The 18,784-nt window shown below is 37.0% G+C and overlaps 1 protein-coding gene across 1 annotated transcript in view; it reads left to right on the top strand.

The window, feature by feature from the left end:
- The window catches only part of LOC113053895 (cell adhesion molecule 2-like), a gene marked incomplete at its 5' end in the record, with an annotated part of 85,565 nt that overhangs the window by 10,993 nt on the left and 55,788 nt on the right, over positions 1–18,784 (top strand). The window contains one exon of the mRNA XM_026219074.1: positions 2,442–2,591. Within this exon, the coding sequence (XP_026074859.1) occupies positions 2,442–2,591 (150 nt within the window). The remainder of the gene's footprint in view (positions 1–2,441; positions 2,592–18,784) is intronic.

The raw sequence follows: 18,784 nt of genomic DNA, 5'->3' as shown, positions 1-18,784 counted from the left end.
CATATGACCCCTGAGCCAGAGAAACGAACCATGGGGTCATGTTTTGGCTGGTTAGCATGCCGTAACTATACCATTTGAACTCACAAAGTGTTCATATTGTATACAGTAGTTAACCATCCAAAATCCATGTGCATTATGACATGACAGAATAAAATTTCATTATCATTTACTAATCTGCTAATGCATGAACTGCTAATGCATGAACACCCATGTTTCATGTTTTCAGATTTATCATACTTTATCTGTAAGTTTGTTGTAAATAAATAATTGATGAGTTGCATCATTATCATTACAGTTCTTAGCTACCTCAAAAGCACATTATTTTCTGCTTATAACATTCAAGACAGTGGAATTTGCAGCTGTTTCGGTCTCACTAAAACAAGCGAGAAAATTAAATAAATCCCTTACCGACGCCTCCTCAATGTTTGTGGATGGTGTGTATGTAATATGACCGCCAGAGGCACGGAAAAGAAATAAGCACCACAGCTGGCCGACGTGCTCTTCTGTCAGGAAGCCTGTGGAGAGGCCCTTAGCAGCTCTCCCTCTCCATCTCTTTCTCTCACTCCTTCTTGTCCTCATGGTTCTCTCATGAAAGCAACCCCATATCTGGACGGGCTCTCGAATCAGGCTAATTGTGACCTGCTGCAAGTATCAGCGAACAGAAAAAGATGGTAAAATTTCAGAGTTGTATCGAGCTAGATACCCTTCGATCTCTATTTCTGTCATCAGCAACCAATCAGTGCTCACCGTGTCCTAATCATGCACTAAATCACATATTTCGCATTTTAATCCATGACTTCTGTGGGTGACTGCTTGCTATTTTCACCATTTCTCTTTCAGTTATTGAACTTAAAGTAGTTTACCCAAAAATGAAAATTCTGTCATTAATGACTCACCCTCATGTCGTTCGACCTGTGAGACCTTCATCTTTGGAACACAAATTAACTTATTTTGGAGTAATTGGGGGAGGGTGAGTAAATTGATTACAGAAATTTCATTTTTGGGTGAACTATCCCTTTAAAAATGACTTCACACAAGTTAGGACACAGCGTTTCTCTTCCATCCCATCATCGTCCTTCTGCCTTGTCTATTACATCACATTCTAACATTTTTCATCTCTACTAACTTCCCAAAGTCTGAAGGCGGAGGTGCTGGAGATTTTGACCTCTGATCTGTAAGAGTCATCACTTCACTTTAAATGAATACATTATTCACCTATCATGTCCTCTCCAGGGTTGTCTTTATATGTATGTGTGTGTGTGTGTGTGTGTACAGTTTTTCATTAGCTCCCCTTCCTGCACAAGGCGATCTGTTATTGCCTGTCTAACCCTGGGGTGCCGTGATAGATGTCAGTTTGTGAATTATTTCTCACTGAGCTAAACCTTTATTTAGTGTTCTCCTCAGATCATAGTAAGCAAGGGCTCACGAGTGACCCTTATCTGTTGTTTGTAGGTGAGTTAGGGACATCCTTTGAATGGGGGGTCTCTTATAAAAACTCTTGGGGTGGGTTCTTTTGACTTGGTATTTAGCAATGTGCTACTGGACACCTTAACAAATGTCAGGGCACCCACTTATGAAGGACAACATTTTGTAGACAAAAATAATCCGTTGTCCGTTGTAAGTATTTTAGCAATGTATGAAGTGCCATTCACCCTTACAAAATATTTTGCCCTCATGTGACATTCATAATTGCACTGCATAGCTTTCCTAATCATTCAACTGAGAGATGTTTTTGGGACAAAATAATAAAATGAAAATCACAGAAAATGAAGCAAGTGAAATAAAAATAATATAATAGTTTTTTTTTTTTTTTTTGATTTCTGATGATATTCCTTCAACACCTCCAGGTTGAACTCCTACAACAAAAGATGCTTATTGTCATCTGGTTGCTTTTGAAAACAGACCTAAATCTTTATTCACAGATCTTGTGTTTCTGAAGGCATGAGTTTAGCAGTTGCCTGCTCTCCTCGTGTGTGTTTCTGACTCGCTTCTGATTTGGTGTTGAATGATGTGAGTAACTTTCATCGCATTCTGAACTTTTCACCCACTTTTAGATGTAAATAGCTCTCTTCAGCTTTGCCTTTCTGGAACAACTCTTCCACAAACCAAACCACATGATCTGGGCTTCAGAAAAATGCATTATAGCCAGAGGTTGCTCTACAAATAGTCATTATCTGTCACTTTGACTGACTGGGTTGGATATTTTCCATCATGTTTTATTTTTAACTGTTAGTAAACCATTGTAATGCTTGGTATTTTTCTGTGGCATTAAACGTGCACAAACTTCTGTGGAAGAGCTCGTTTACTCTTCCCAAGTGTTTTTATGTGGTCTTCTTCAATTGTTTTATTCACAGCTTCATGTAGAGCGGTGAGTGTTGAACGCTCCATATGTTGCCGTGGTTGTGACTGTCTCTCACACACTTTCTGTCTGTCTCTTCCAGGAGCCCAAGGCCAGGTCCCTATCGTCCAGAACATGACTGTGACAGAAGGAGGAATAGCCAACTTGACCTGCCGTGTGGAACACAATGACAACACCTCCCTCCAGTGGTCAAACCCTGCACAACAGACGCTCTTCTTTGGGGACAAGAAAGGTGAGTGATCACCACTAAACTCATATCTTTGTCTTGTGTGTTATTAGGTGGACGATGGACCTCAGCTGAATGAGATTTTAATAGAGGAACTTTAAGGGATTGTGTTTTTTTACTACAGCTTAGATGGGTTGAGATGACAGATTGCTGACAGCTAGTATATAAACTCTGTGAATTCTGCTCCAAAACCTAGTGAGCTCTGTTTAAAGCATTATAAATCATCAGAGATGCACAAAGTCTGTTCCAAACGTCTTTCATATAAGGAACAAACCTATAATGGACACTTAAAATAAAGTTTAACCAAAAGTAGAGAAATAATACAATTTAATTGAAGATGGCAGAAAAGAATATATATATATATATATATATATATATATATATATATATATATATATATATATATATATATATATATATATATATATATATATATATATATATATATATATATATATATATATAACCAAGCAAGACCAATTACATTAATGAAGTGTTATTCAAATTGAAAGGTATCAATAAAATAGTGCAAAATAATTAAAAATTTGAATGGGCCATCAGTGATTATTAGAGTATTTAAACATTATTCTCACTCTCTCTCTCTCTCTCTCTCTTATTTCTCATTTCATGACTTTTAGCACAACTAATAGCCCAACTTTAGCCCAACACTGACGTTTTCTAAAGGTTATGTAAATGTCAAGATAAAACATTCCTAAAGTAATATTTATAGATCATTCTTATAACATTTCAATTTAATATGAAGTCTCATCTCATTGTTGAGAGAAAATATTTTTAGAAGAATATTCTTTGGACATGCTTACAATGTTATTGATATTTGCTGAATCATGTTAACGTACTTGGAATATAACAAATAATCAATGTTATACCTTGAGTAAAAACGGTTAAGAGAAAGATGTACTAACTTTTTATATAATTTTTTAACATTTCAGAAATATTTAATCACCGTTCCCACAACGTTTTCAGAACATAACTTTTTTTGGGAGGGTGTTGCCTTTAAAGACTATATAGGCAGTAGGCAAAGAGAAAACTCACTAGGTTTTGGAAGAAAGTTTTAGAATTCCATTTTTATATACAAAGATTTACAGCTGTATCTCTCTGTCTGAGATAAAGAGTGGAATCCACCGCACTGGATTGTGTAAAATGGCTTTGTGTTCACCTGTTGTATGATTGGTTGGCTATACATTGCTGTAGAGAATCAATATTAGTCCAGGCAAAGCTTTATAAGACACGCTTTTACTGGTAAACACCCTTAATCAAGAGAAGACGAAAAATCAACAACTGTACAATCTCCCGGACTCCCACACATACAATCATGAGACGCACATACATGAGAAATTGGGACAGCGGCTTGATTAATGTTGTGGAATACTAACAGATGAGGTATGGGAGGTGAGTCATTTAAAGGACTCTCCACTACAGCTTTAAAGATATCTACTGTTCCCAGATCAGATCAATATGGAGCAGGGGCGTTATCACAGGCTCGGCAAATGCCCCGTTCATTATGTCAGCAGAGCTTTTCGTGTGGACGTAATCATGGGAAATGTTCGATACACCCGGCGGATTGGATTTTATAATGATATTGTGGCTCTACATCTGAGAATTGCCCGGGTCGTTTGTGTGGAGATAATAAATGTCCTTTGATTTATAAAAGATCCATGTGTCAAAGATAGCTTAGTGTTTCCTGCCCCACACAGACTCAGACGTGAATAGCGTGATCAAAGAATACATGGAAGTAGAATAACAATTAGCTTTGAGTGGCTGATTTATGCATTCAGGTGATGACTTTGTGTTCAGAGGCGGCTGACTTCCATCTCTACATAGAGCTGCTTTATGCAGCCGCCTCCAAACACTCAGAAACATGAAATCCAAATGAGTGATAGAATCTTCTCTTCAGTTCAGAAACATTTATTTCTGGCTTGTTAGTTCTTTGTCTTGAACAATTTTACCACCCAGAGATGAAAGTTCATTATTTAATCTGCCTCACATCTGTCATGTGCTGTCACATTTTTCTGTGGAGTGCAAACTGATTTGTTTGCAAGTTCAGAAGTTTCCGGCGACAAGCAGTTTGAGAACGAAAGTGCTAATTCTGAATATTTTGTTTCACAGATGTTGACAGAGAATTGCTTTGTAATTTAACTCACCTAGGCCTGGCACTCATCCACACCTGCCTGTTTTTCTGCATCAGTCTATATTTAATTTGTGCAGATATGCTCTCATGCTGTGCCAGCACACTGTTTCCCACAATTACATTCTCCTGAAGCTGGTTCTGTAGGAGCATTGGCCGAGTGGCGCCTGCAAGGACGCCTATGTGTGTTTTTACCCATGCAGGAAAGGAGGGTTGTTTGGATATGCTGTGTTGACGGCAATGAGGTGTGTAGACCAAGTCATCCGCAAGAAAGTGCTTCGCATGCCTGAGTGATGGTTTAATTATTAACACTACGTGCTTCAGATCTGATCGAAAAGTTTTACATTTGGGAAACAGTGTAATAAGAAACACATCAGGAGCAGAGAACTAGCGATAACAGGGGGTTGTGAAATCCGCCTTCTAGGAATGGCTTCTTATTTGATTTAAAACGTGGTGCAATCTAGCTGAACCAGCAGGAAATGTCTCAAGTTTGTGACAGGAACTGGTTGGATAGTTTATCCTTGCAAGCTGTCAGTCTATCTGATCTCAGTCCAGACAGGAAACATCAATCACTCAGTTGCTCACAAATTTAATTGTCTACAACATATAGATCAAACTACCAATCTATTGTGTTTCAGATTTGGCTCTTCAGATTTTTTTTGTATTATTATTATTTATTTATTTTTTATTTCCTAAATTTAAAAATAAATCCAATTGCAATTTAAAATGCAATGTGGAATAAATTCGAGCTAGTCGATTGCTGTATTGTCATAGTTTATGTCTCAAGTTTTGAGGTTTGTATGGTGATTTGAGTGTTTCATAAGTGTTTTTGACTAAGGAGTGTTCCTGTGGCTCAGTGGTAGAGCATTGCATTAGCAGTGCTAAAGGTTGTTGGTTCATTTCCCGGGGAACACACATACTCATTAAATTTAGATATATTGATTTATATGTGTGTGTGTAAGTTGCTTTGGATAATGCATTAATGTAATGGAGTGTTGTGGACTGTTTTTATAAGCCTAAGACAACAACCAGTTTTATCTCTATGCTCATTTTTATAGAAATCATGATTAAAGCACATTGAGCAATATACAATGGTGTAAACAAACTGAACAATTTGCATAGAGCTCTTAGTTGACGCAGTATTCTAATTTGATGAGATTTGGTTTTTGTCATCACAATTAATCATCACAATTAAAAGAACCAAAGACTTAAACTACTTCAGTCTGTGTGCACTGAATTTATTTAATACACAAGTTTCACAATTTGAGTTGAATTACTGAAATAAAAAAAATGTTTCCACGACATTCTGATTTATTGAGATGCACCCGTATACAGTATATTTGTATATGTACACACAGTATATACTGTACATAATTGGAAGCCCAAAAACTCTGTCAGCCTGTAGCACTTTTTTCTTTTTTCTTTTTTATAAAGCTGGCCCCTCTCTCACATCACCTGGTGGGTGTGTGTGTGGGGGGGGTGCTCCATTGTGCAGCTCTTTACAGGTTTTGGATAGTTTTGCAGCCTCAAGGAAAGTGAAAATGAGGGAAGGGAGATAGGGAGATTTCAGACATTTTTTTGCTTAGCCAAAGGGGGTTTGTGCAAAATATTTACAGCTGCTATTTTTTTCATCTGCCAGCGAAGGCCCATAGAGTCCATGCACAGGTGCAGGTGTGCGTTCTCGACAAATACTGCTCAGGCTAATCACTGCGGTCCCTCAATTACGCATTTGTTCTGCACATGTGAGGTTGTGCACCGTCCCACACCACTCTTGGAAGTGATTTTGGAGGACCAGGTGCCCTTGAGAAAGGGATGTAATTACAAGAGTAAAAATTGTGTTGCTGTAGACCATAGTGCCATGCGGTTTGCAGGCAGACAGACAAAGGAGATGAATAAACCTCCACGAGACAAAGTTTAATAATAAATCCAAAGTGAGTAGGCAGACGGGCATTAGCAAACGGTGACTGTGTGGGTAAACTATATAAAGCAGAAACAAATTATATGATTAATGAAACACAGCTGAAAAACAGAACTTATAATGATGGTGGCCATGGAAACTAAAGAGTGGCGGGAAATCAAAGGAACAAAACATTCAAAGTAAAGTCGGCAACACCAAAGCTCCAAAAGTATCAAAAAGGTAAACAATATATATTTTTTTATTCAAACGAAGGCATGAATTGAGGGAATGCAAACTAAAAGGCAGAGTCGGCAGCACTGGCGTGGACCTGGAAGACCACGGCAAACCCGGAGAAGCTAGGGACCAAGGTGGAGCCAGACGGAACCAGAGGGATAGAGAGACAAGGTGCAGCCAAAGATGTGGAATCATGTAGTGATGGATGGACGACGACTGACAACTACTACTCCCTCATCACAAGTGGAAACGAGGGAGCTAGGACCCAAGGCGGAGCCGATGAGTTGAAGGGCCAAGGTGGAATACAGGCCTGAGGGTGAGCTGAGGGGCTTACAGAAACCAGCGAAGATAGTGCAAAAGAACTGGAAGATAAATGGAGAGAAGGAGGAAGAGGGAGGCTGGGAGGGACCACAGGAGGCACAGAAGATTCAGAAGAAACAGACGATACAGAAGACTCGAGGGGCAGGGCTGGATGGAACCAGCAGGAAGATTCAGGACAATCCAGGAGATAATCCATTTCTAAATGCACAAGATTTCTAGAGGTCAGTGGTAGCTCATCCTCAGTGGTGGACAGGGCTTCGATCCATGCCTTCATTCTCTACTAATATCCCCTCAGGCATGTGCAGTGTTGCCGCTCACACACCTGGTCAGACGCACTGACAGCTTCTGACTCACGCAGTTGCTTCTCCTCGCGCTGGCTGCTCAGTCGTGGCGGACCCAAGCTCTCTGAAGTGGGCTTAGGCAGTTGTTCATGCAGCTGGGTGGTAATGGCTGGCTGGGCTTTGGGCTGCACTTTGTTCTGGATCGGGGCGGACGCTCTCCAGACACCAGATGATCGCGTCCCTCCAGCTCAGTCCCGTGGTGTCTGGAAGGTCAATGATGTGATTGTTATTTTCCCTGATCCAGAACAGTGTCTCATCGTCAAAAGGACAGGTAATAGCGAGAAGGCAGAAGTCCTTGGTGAAACTATAATCCAAAGGTAAATGAATGAAGTTTCACATGACAAAGTTTGATACATAAACAGAACTGTGACCGGACAAAGAGTAAATGAATGAGTAAACTATATTAAGCTGATTAATATGATGAAAGATGATGAATGAAACACAACTTAACTGAATGTAATGGTGACACACAGGCCTTCGATCCCTCAATGCTGATTTTTCTCAAGCAGACACAACAGGTAGAAAATGAGCCGGATAATTCCATCGGGCATCTACAGGTGCTCTAATATTCTCCCACTGCCGGTTCACATTATTATTCCTTCCGTCTCTTCTTTGTGTTTCTGCTCTGTTTTTAATTGCTAAAAATTATGCTTATCAATTTTGAAAGCAGTTGTTGTGCTTAATGTTTTTGTGGAAAACATAATATGTTTTCAGAATTTTTTAATGAATAGAACGTTTAAAAACATAATGGCATCTGATTAATATTTTGGTTGACATATCGCTGTTTTGTAACAATATAAATGTATTTACTGTTTCTTCAGTTCATACTTCATATTACGTACATGGTGTAACTATATCCTAAAGTATTAATAACTTCATAATAATAATAAATGTAATGACATTGTCAGAAATCATTCGGCTGATAATATTTTAAATCTTTTTATATAAAAAAAAAATATATAAATATATATATATATATATATATATATATATATATATATATATATATATATATATATATATATATATATATATATATATATATATATATATATATATTATAATAATATAATGCCCTTATAAGGGAGCATATTGTTTTTAGTTTTATTCAACAAGTATGATTAGACAATAAGTGAATTTCAAACTGTGTCATTTGTTGTTAGTGTTAGTAAAACTAGCGTAACATTATTGGCTTCAGGCTGTTGCTGTTCGCAATACATATTTTATCCATTGCTTTTTCTCTGGCTGTCTGTCTTTTTCTCCCGTCTCCTCTTTTCTTTACTCTCTCCTTCTCTATTCCGTTCTCTTTTATCCATCTTTCAGTCCTATGAATAAAATTAGCTTCTCTCGCTACAAAATGTTCTCAGTGTTCATTCCTCAGCGAGAGACCTGAAGAGAGCGGGAGCGGGAAAGTGTGATGGAGAACAAGCGTGCCATCTTTCTATTCATCTATCTATCTGGCCCTTCCTGGCCTTGTCGGGCGTTAACACTGTGTGTAATGGTGCATCATCAGCCAAATCCCTTTCCATTTAAAAAGACAATTTTATGGCTCTATAGCGTCTGTTTATTACAAATATGGGTTTATTATGAACCGAGACCTCATTTATTTCCAGCCTGACTCGTGTCGACGCATCGCCCCATTCTTATTCTTTCTCTCGCTCACTTTTCCCCTCTCTTATTCACCCTCAAATTGATTAACTGTTTAATTCGACATTTAGCAGCTCATGGAGAGTTCGGCTATCTCTATAGTTCTCTAAAGAGCTCCAGCAGTTTTGTGCTGCTCAATATTTCTGCTCGCTGAAAGCGCATCGATGCCCACAATTCCTCCTGCGCTCCTCACCTTTGAGCTCATGCAGTCTGACCACTCTTGAATTACACCTTAACGGGATTTGTGTGCTCACCGGACCAACAAATTAGCTCATTTGGAATAAGTGTTATGGTATACTACACAGAAATAATGCACAGAATACCCATTAACCATGTGTGAGTATGTGTCCGTGCGCTCATTTAAATGTCGACCTCAGCCTGCCTAATCTTATTCTTCAATATGAAAGTGCACAACTGTGTATTGAAGTCATATTTTACACTGATAGCTCACCTCCCCTGACCTATCAGATTGTTTGAGTGGGTGAATGGCACGCCGGTGGAGGAGTATCTTCTCTCCTTGTTGGTGTTTTTGAGGTGTTTGTTGCAGTCATTCTTCACAGCTGAACATACAAGATCGATGGGAGAAAAGTGGCTTGCCGAGTTCAAGCTGGGATGAACTGGTTCAGAGTAATGGCCAACCACAAAACATTGATCGCCACAAACATTTAGCAGCATCAACTTGTGCTTCATTGAAAGGGTAAAGTGCTATTGTTTAGATTTGTTGTGTTTTTAGGTATGTATAATTTAAAAGACTTTGTGCTATATTTTGTTATTTTTTATATATTTAACCTAAATGGACATTCATTTATTTAGAAATAGTAAAAAATTTAAAAAATGAAATATTTATTTTACAATTTTGAAGAAAGAAAGGTAACAGGTTTTGAATTAAATGAATTTTCATTTCATTTTGGGTGAAATGTCCACATGAAGTCGATTGTTAGTGGAGTTTTCTTCAGTGAGTAGTGATTTGATATTTTTTCTAGTTGATTTAAAAAAAAAAATAAGAAAGAAAGAAAGTCACATTTTATAAAATAAAAAGTTTCAATTGTGACTTTCATCATCTGATTGTACAAAAATAAATCCCTGTATCAATATATATATATATATATATATATATATATATATATATATATATTTTTTTTTTTTTTTTTTCATTCCTGAAAGAAAAATAAACTTTAATTCAAAACTATACAATTCAACATTTGGAATTAATTGGTCAGATTTTTATTTATTTTTCTATATATATTTTTTGACAATGTTTTTGAAAGAAGTGTCTTTTGCTCACCAAAGCTGCATTTATTTGATCAAACCATACAGTAAAAAGAGCAATATTGTGAAATAGTATTACAATTTAAAATAACCAATTTCTATTTTAATACATTTTAAAATGTAATTTATTCCTGTGATGCAAAGCTGAATTTTCAGCAGACATTACTCCAGGATTCTGTACATGATCCTTATGAAATCATTCTGATACACTGATTTGCTGCTATTATGGATAACGGTTTTTGAACTGAAAACCTTTTTTAGTATTAGAAATGTCAATGTGATTTTTGATCAGATTAATGCATCCTTGCTGAATAAAAGTAGTGATTTCTTTAATTAAAAACAAACAAAACTTCTACAGACCCCAAACATTTGAACAGTAGTTTATATTTGCTAAAGAATAATTGCAGGATATTGTATGGTCACTTTAAAAAGTTGAACTCCAGACACTTCATAGTGATGTATGAATGTTCCATGTTGTTAGTACACAGTGTGAGTTTGGGGAAAGTTACACCTCAAACGAGGGACATAAAGTCCTTGCATCTTCTCTTCCAGGAAGCCAAGTCACTTGAAAATGATTGAGGGGAACGTCTTGTTACATAGGCCTGAGTCACAGGTATCTTATTAGAGAAGTGACCCGTCAGCTCACAGTATCACTGAGGCAAACAGAGAAAGAAATATCTGGAATTCATTATTTTCTTACAGTGTGTATCAAACTGTCACAACCTGTTCCTCAGGTTCACGGGCCTAAACTAGCATGCAGCTCACTTAAAAAATACTCTCCACTCACTCAGACAACATTCACACCTCCTGTCCGCTTATTAAGTCATCATCATCCTGTGCTGCTCATTTGTATTGTCGGTTATGAAGTAAAAAGGAAGAGGGGAGTGTTTGGAAGAGTTGCTTTCTGACAAACTTGGGTAGAACTTAAGTCATTAAATGTAATTTCATAATTACTTCTATTGTCTTTGAAACATGCAGAAAGCATCCAGGGTTACTATTGTAAAATAAATAAAATAAAAAAAAAATTTTGTTACTTGAAATAAAATAAATGTGATAGATGTCCAGTTTAACTTCATCATGACCATACGGTTTTTATACATCTATATTTCAGTTTTAGTTATTATAGTACATAAATTAATAGTACATGCATATAAAAAAAATGACAATGACAACAACAAACAAATGCACAAAAATACACAACAAAATTAACTAAAATTAAAAATGTATTTATAAAAATCTATATATAATTGATTTTCTCAATTATGCTAAAATTACAAATCCAAGCATGTATGATAAACTAATACACACTTTAATGTTGTAAATTCATGCATTTCAAAAGTTTTTAGTTTGCATAATATAACTAGGTGTTATGATCCTAATATTCAGCACAATTTTGCTGCACCATAGAACATTTTCCCTTCTCTGTGAGCAGAAAATAGCGAGACGCAGCAATTTGAATACCCAATAATCAGTTGTGAATTTACAATTGCTTTATGTGTGACTGGGGAACAATAAATAAAGGACTATCATGGTAAAATGGATAAATGATGATGGTACAATTCTATACTGCAGTCATTGAGTGGGGATCCTTGATGTTTTGATGATATGTTATGCTGTACATGATGTGTACTTATCTTTCATGGATGTTGCCAATGAGACACCTTATCCGATATCTGTCAGAATTTTTCTGTGCGAATTTTAGCCTGGGTGAAAGATGCCTTTTGTTGAAGTGATATTGCCAATGACCTTTGTATGGTGTTTCCACCGAAACAAGACATCATCAGGTGTGTACCCCAGCCTCATTGGGTGTTTCATCCCTTTATCAAAAGACACCCTCAGATGAGGCAGGCCGACCACAAACTGATTAGACCTGGGTGTGTGTCACTTTGTTACATGGACATTTGGCAGCCCACACTGTGTCTATCAGCTTCAGCCACAGCCAGTGGTTGCTTCTTTCAGCGACAGTGGCCAGTTCCCTAGTCTGAGCCTCAGACGTCACACCCACGGACCATTGGCTAAATGTCTGATGCATATAGGACACAAAAGTGTAAGCACTTCAGGAGTGTCGAAGTCGTCATCAGATTGGTTGAATTCTACAGGATTTCCGCGAGACGTGTGTGCCGCATTCTTTAACGTTCTGCCTGGAAACAAAGATGCCATGATGCCAAAACCCTTCACTAAAGAAGAAAGGCATCGTGTTTACAACTGTGATGATGAGCGCTTATCAGGATCAACTAAACGTTGGATTTTCAAAAGTATGTGAAATATTTAAAGTTTAGGGCATAGAATCTTTAAAATACTTCCGAATTGCCATAAATTCCAGACCTTCAGTCTGAAGGTCTGGCTACGTGAGATAACTCAGCTGCCAAGTTGGCATATTGGAGCTTCTTCCTTTCAAAGGCCTTGTTAATGGCCTCTTCACAAGGGACTGTCAGTTCTACTATTATGACAAACCTACTGGAGTTGGACCAGAGAACCTGATCTGGATGCAGATTGGTGCAATTTCAAATAGCAAAGTGAGTCTGTGTATTAAGTCAACTCACATTTCCCATACCCTGGCTATATACAGTAATTAGCACGCCTTTTTTTAAGATGTGAAGTGCATTTCTTTTTTCACAAGAGAATATCATGAGGTGGAAAATCCCCCTTTCGTGTGTGTATGACTGTGGTGTCAGTGCTTCAAAGTGATTTAAATCTAGAAATTTTGAGTGCGTTTTTTGCTGGGCAAACAGTCTAATATCTAATGCTATAAGTATGTTAAAGCACTGCAGCTAAATATGCCCAAGCCAAACAAAAATAAATATTAAAAAAAAAATTGTTTAAACCATCATGCACAGTGAGTTCATACTGAATGGACTGAATGGATCTTAGACTAAGATGAGCTTTAATGAATGCGGTTTTGCTGTGACATTGGGATTTTCGGCTGTTATTTAAAACAATTCTAAACCAGTTAACTGGCTCATTTCTCCAGATTCTTGTCAAAACATTTCCTCCCTGCTCTCTCTTTCTCTGTATCGCTCCATTGAGCTGACATGTCAGTGGATTATGATTGCCTTCCTGTTTTATTAGATTTCTGACAAGTATTTTCAGCTGTGTTCTAGTGGCATTTCTAATCTCACCCACGAACAGTGGAAGGCGGTTCACCAGGGCTCTGTGTCGAACATAAAGTGTTGTTGTTGTTGTTTTTTTTTTCTTCTTTTATAAACAGAAATGGAAAGAGGAGGGAAACTCTCTATGCTAACATGAAAGTAAGACTATTTCAGTGTTAACATACTTATAGTTCATAATTAGCACCTTCCTGCATCAAATTTAAAACAGGCTTTAGCAAACCCCGGTTAGCCCTAGCAAAAGAGCTGAAGCATGCAGAAAACAGCACTTAGATACACCTTATTCTGAAACAAAACCATTTAGATGCTGTTAAATAGTTGTAGTTTTTTTCAGTGTAGTCCCCAGTCAGTACATTGAGGACGTGTTTTGCCTATAATGGACTTTATTTACACTGATCCCAAAACATCATTGCTATCATTTTCTTGGACAGCAGAAATGGTTTCTCTACACTCCAAGCCAAGACAGTGGTCTGTAGAAAGTCATGTAGTGACTGATTTGTGGATAATGTTGCATAAATACAATGTTCTTCTTCTTCTTCTTCGTCATCTTCTTCGTCTTCTTTTTCTTTAACTTGTGTTTTATTTTTAGATTTATTTGGTACCACAAAGTTTTTAAAGAAAAATTAAAAATAAGTTACATTTTTTATAGAAGTTTCTACCATATTATGCAATATTTTTATTGTTAGAAAAATTTCACATTTTACATTTGCATAAATACTGTAAATTCTTCTTCTTCTTCTTCTTCTTCTTCTTCTTCTTCTTCTTCTTCTTCTTATTATTATTATTATTATTATTATTATTATTATTATTATTATTGCAATATATTTATTATTTCACCATTATAGAACTATCATGTGATTAATGAATCAATACATTTATGAAATGATAATATATAATAATAAAAAGTTATATAACAATAATACAATTTTATTTATGCAATAAACTGGATAGATGTTTTCCAGTTATGTAACTGCCATGTAAGAATGGATGCATACACAAACATACAAACAAACAGTCTTATATCAACAAATATGAACTGCCTTGGACTTCATTCATTTCAGTGGGGAAAATAAAGTTGCTTTTGTTCCCAAAAGTGAAAATGGGTCATATAAAACATACACTATATATTGCTTTAAATGTCATTACTCTGTGAGAAGGAGTGGACCTGTCTTCACCCCCCACCCAAACCTCTTTTTCTGTTTACACAAGATAAAGTCATCTCTTTGTTCAGCACACACCATCTCCAAATGTATCAGATAATAAGCCAGCATGCATTGTATTAGTTTAATGCATCTGCTTATGAATCAATGTAGCCCATAACTGTCTAAATAAACTGCTCCTGGAATTTATTCAAGTTAGTTTTATTATGGGGGTGTGTCTGTGTTGGAAATAAGCTACAGCTCTTTGCCCGAATCTTACCATGGTCATTTTAGTTTAATTGAAGCATGGTCATCACCATTTAGGGCAGGATTTATTGTGGTGGCTGTCGTTCCAGCTCATGGAGCCAGAGTCAGGCATAATCTCCACCAAACTGTGATCTTCTTTAGAAAGTCATGAGATGCTGAAAAGCCTCAAAGAAGTGACAGTGGGGCATCACATCTGTTGTCACAGCATCTGGCACACATCTCTGGAATAAAAGCTGTCAGGCTTTTCTTTATATCTCCCAATAACTTAGAATGCACTTCTGAATGCAGGAGTAAATCCTTTAAATTAACACTGATGACAACTGTATTTAGCTGACCTGTGTATGTGTCCTTAAGACTCTCTTCAGCCTGCTTCGTCTTTTCTTGAACTGTCTCAAGTCTCCTGTGATCAGCACACTTGCAAATATTGAGTTTCCAAAACCAAAAAGGAAATAAAAAAGAGACGCAGGCAAATCTTTTCAAGGATTTTGTCTCAAGAGAAGAGAGTGCAAAAAGAATATTTTTTCATGCGTATTACCTGGCTGAAAGTCGAAAACCAATGCTATGGAAGAGACCAGGAGGAGATTTTGTGTTAGCTGTGCCTAACGCACAGACAGAGATAATGAAAAGTTTTCCGGTCTTTTCCATTACCCTAGCAGAGAGAGAGAGAAAATGAGATATGCACTTTCGTGACATCCAAATGTTATAGTGTGTGAAATGGGGTCTGTATCCAGGTGATGGAATTCATAATGTTTTTTCAGAGGGTGTGCATGTATGTGTGTGTGTGTGTGTGTGTGTGTGAGAGAGAGAGAGAGAGAGAGTATTTCAGGTGGTAGATGATGTTCTGTGATAACAGAGGTATGAAAATCTCCTTCATCTTTGTTCAGCCGCGCTCTGAAGTTGGAGTCTCTCTGGTCACTTGTAAGATACCCCGAGGCCTGAATGTCATCCCATCACTCTGCCCTCTGAGTCACATTTGGAAAGAACAGAGTGAAATACTGCAGCATTTAGCGGCTGACAGCTAAGTTAAAAAGCCACAGTCTGGGATTCGGCGGCGGCTGGGGAACGCTGCTGATGAAGAGGGTACAACAGAAGAGATTTGACATTAAAGCCCTATTCATGAGAAGTGACAGTCATGGACTCCAGCTCTCAAACTGAGTGGAGGCTGTACGAGACCCTGTCAATTATATTCAGTAATAACATAGACAGTCACAGACAAGCCTGATTCCTCTGTAGAATATACAACGAGCCTTGAGGAAACCAAAGCAAAGTCTGTGCCGAGGTTATTATCTTTAACCAAAGCTATTATGACGATGAAGACTAGCAGTGAAGAAAAAAGTCAGACGGGAGTTTCCAAAAGACATCAGACATCCATAAAGACTTTTTTTTTAATTTAATGATATACAATTGACCATTTTTATGTCATAAAAGTAGTCCATATAAAAGAGAAAAAATAAAAATAATTTATCATTAAAGATTGATATTTATTTCTATATTAATTTAATTTATTATGGATGGTTTTGTTTATCATTGTCAAAAAGAGCTGAATGAAAAAAAAATGATTTAAAGATTATTGTTAAATGTTTCAGCAATAGCAGATTTATAGCATAATTTATTATCAATAAGTACAGTGTGCTTGTGTTGTTGTGCATTAAAAAAAAATTAATCTTGAATTCCAATGTAATTGAATATTATTTTAAACATGATGTCATATCTGATCACCTGTGGTTTGTTTTCATTATAGGCAGATTTCAAAAATTATGAAAACTACAACTAATTGGCAAGTTTTAAACTAATTTATATTGCAAAAAATCAGTTATGTTCCTCCAAGCATTATTTTTTATATTATTGTGGTAGTCCAGGAATGTTATCTGGTGGAGACATGGATACTTGGAAACCGGCGATAGTAACTTCTCCATTGTTGTTCAGGCATTGTATAAGTAGGATGTGAAGGAGCATTGGTTGATGTGGTAATTGTCCCGGCCTTCCTCCACTGTGATTGGATGGCTGGGTAAACAGTGGTGAAAACTGCATTATTTTAAAAGATATTTCAACTCTCGGTGACCAGAAAGAAAAAAGAACACTCCCTTTACAAACAAGTGGACACACTTCCTTATTTGGGAAAGTATTACCTCGCAAATCTATAATGCAGAACAAAGATTATTCGTCCCATATAAAAAATGGTCCCGGTTGCCATCATCAGCCATTTACGTGCTAATGTTATTGAATGAGTCTCTGTTACACTCTGTCACCTGAGACAGCATTGATTACAGCTTAGCTCTGCCTACAGTCTGCTGGAGTGACTAATAGGGCTTGCTTTAAAAGATACATTTTCATGAGGAGGCTAAAGAGACATTTGCAGTGACATAGTTTTATCACGGGTTATTTGAGAAATTTGCCTCCATCTCATACATTTGATGTCGAGAGCAAGGTTTGCGTTTGAAACGCTTGCTCAAAGGAAAACATATTTTATTTACATTTCTTCTCAGTGCTGCTCCTGTAACGGCTCAAAGGTTGTTTGAATTTCAAATGAGGCTACACCCCCTAAAGTACATAACTCTGTCCTTATCCCATCAATTGAGAAATGTGGGAAGTTCATGCTAAATGCTAATGAGCAGCGGGCTCTTGCTTTTTGAAAACGAAACGCAAAGGCGTCACCTTACGAATGTCCACAGGTTTTCTACTTGCATTGTATCTTCTGTGTCCCTGCTGTATTTTGATTGGCTCATTGTTTAATGAAATTCGTGAAAATATGCTGCACCCAGTTCCCATCTCTGGGACTTTTCCACCTGCGCAGATGTGGTCGCGCTAAATCAAATACCCTGAGCTGAATTACCTTTTAATAGTCACATCTTTTGACGCCTTTTAGCCACTAGCTCACTTACAGTCATCCGTCCTCAATTTCTTCTCACATTACCCTCCATTATGCCATCTAAATTACATTTCATGATTATTTTATGCAGAGCACGTGCATGTAATTTTAGAGGTAAAATAATAAATGCCTCAGAATATTGTTGCTTTTTCCCTCCCTTTTCCCATTTTAGTGATTGTATTTATTTCCTGTTTATTTTATTATTATTATTATTATGATTGTTTTCCTGTAATTATTCAAATGCGTTGTTGTCTGTGTTAGCATCTGCCATTCACCTGCAATAGCGCATGTTGCCATCTATGGTTGAGCCTTAATTAGCTCCCTAAAAAGGAAAATGCCATCACACACCTAATTGCTTCTGTTATGCGTTCATTAAAAATGCTCAACCGAGCACGATATTGAAAAAATAATTGCAAAGGTTACCAGGAGCATTTGTTATCAGTGGTGTTAGCCGCATTGAATCATTTGTGGTATTTTCTCTTGGAATGTAGCCATCTAGATTTAATGCCTGTGCCTCGCACTCATAAACAAACGCGGGAAAACAAGGCAGCCTGCGGAAAAAGTTGGCACTCGTGTGGCATCCTGCTCTTCCTTATTAAATCAGCGGTGTATTGGGATCAGGGCTGCTTAGTCTGTTCATCTGTTTCTTTACTGCACGTGTCAGGGTGAGACAGAATTTAAATGAACATAAATGCAAATGCAAAAAATTACTAAAAATGTTTTTTTTTTTTTTTTTTTATATGTTTTTAAAGTAGTCTCTTATATTTACCAAGGCTGCATTTATTTAATTAATACAGTAAAACCCTAATATTGGGAAATTTTTTCATCATTTTAAAATGTTATTTATTGACAAAGCTGATTTTATGTTTGCAGCCATGACTTAGTCTTTAGTTTCACACGATCTTTCAGAAAATCAGTGTTATATGTTGATTTGGTACAAAATTCTGAAAAAGTTCAAAAGA

Source organism: Carassius auratus, chromosome 35, assembly GCF_003368295.1.
Source record: "Carassius auratus strain Wakin chromosome 35, ASM336829v1, whole genome shotgun sequence".
Classification (NCBI taxonomy): Eukaryota; Metazoa; Chordata; class Actinopteri; order Cypriniformes; family Cyprinidae; genus Carassius; species Carassius auratus.
The sequence above is the reverse complement of the archived record's forward strand: the minus strand, read 5'-3'. Positions and strand labels throughout refer to the sequence as shown.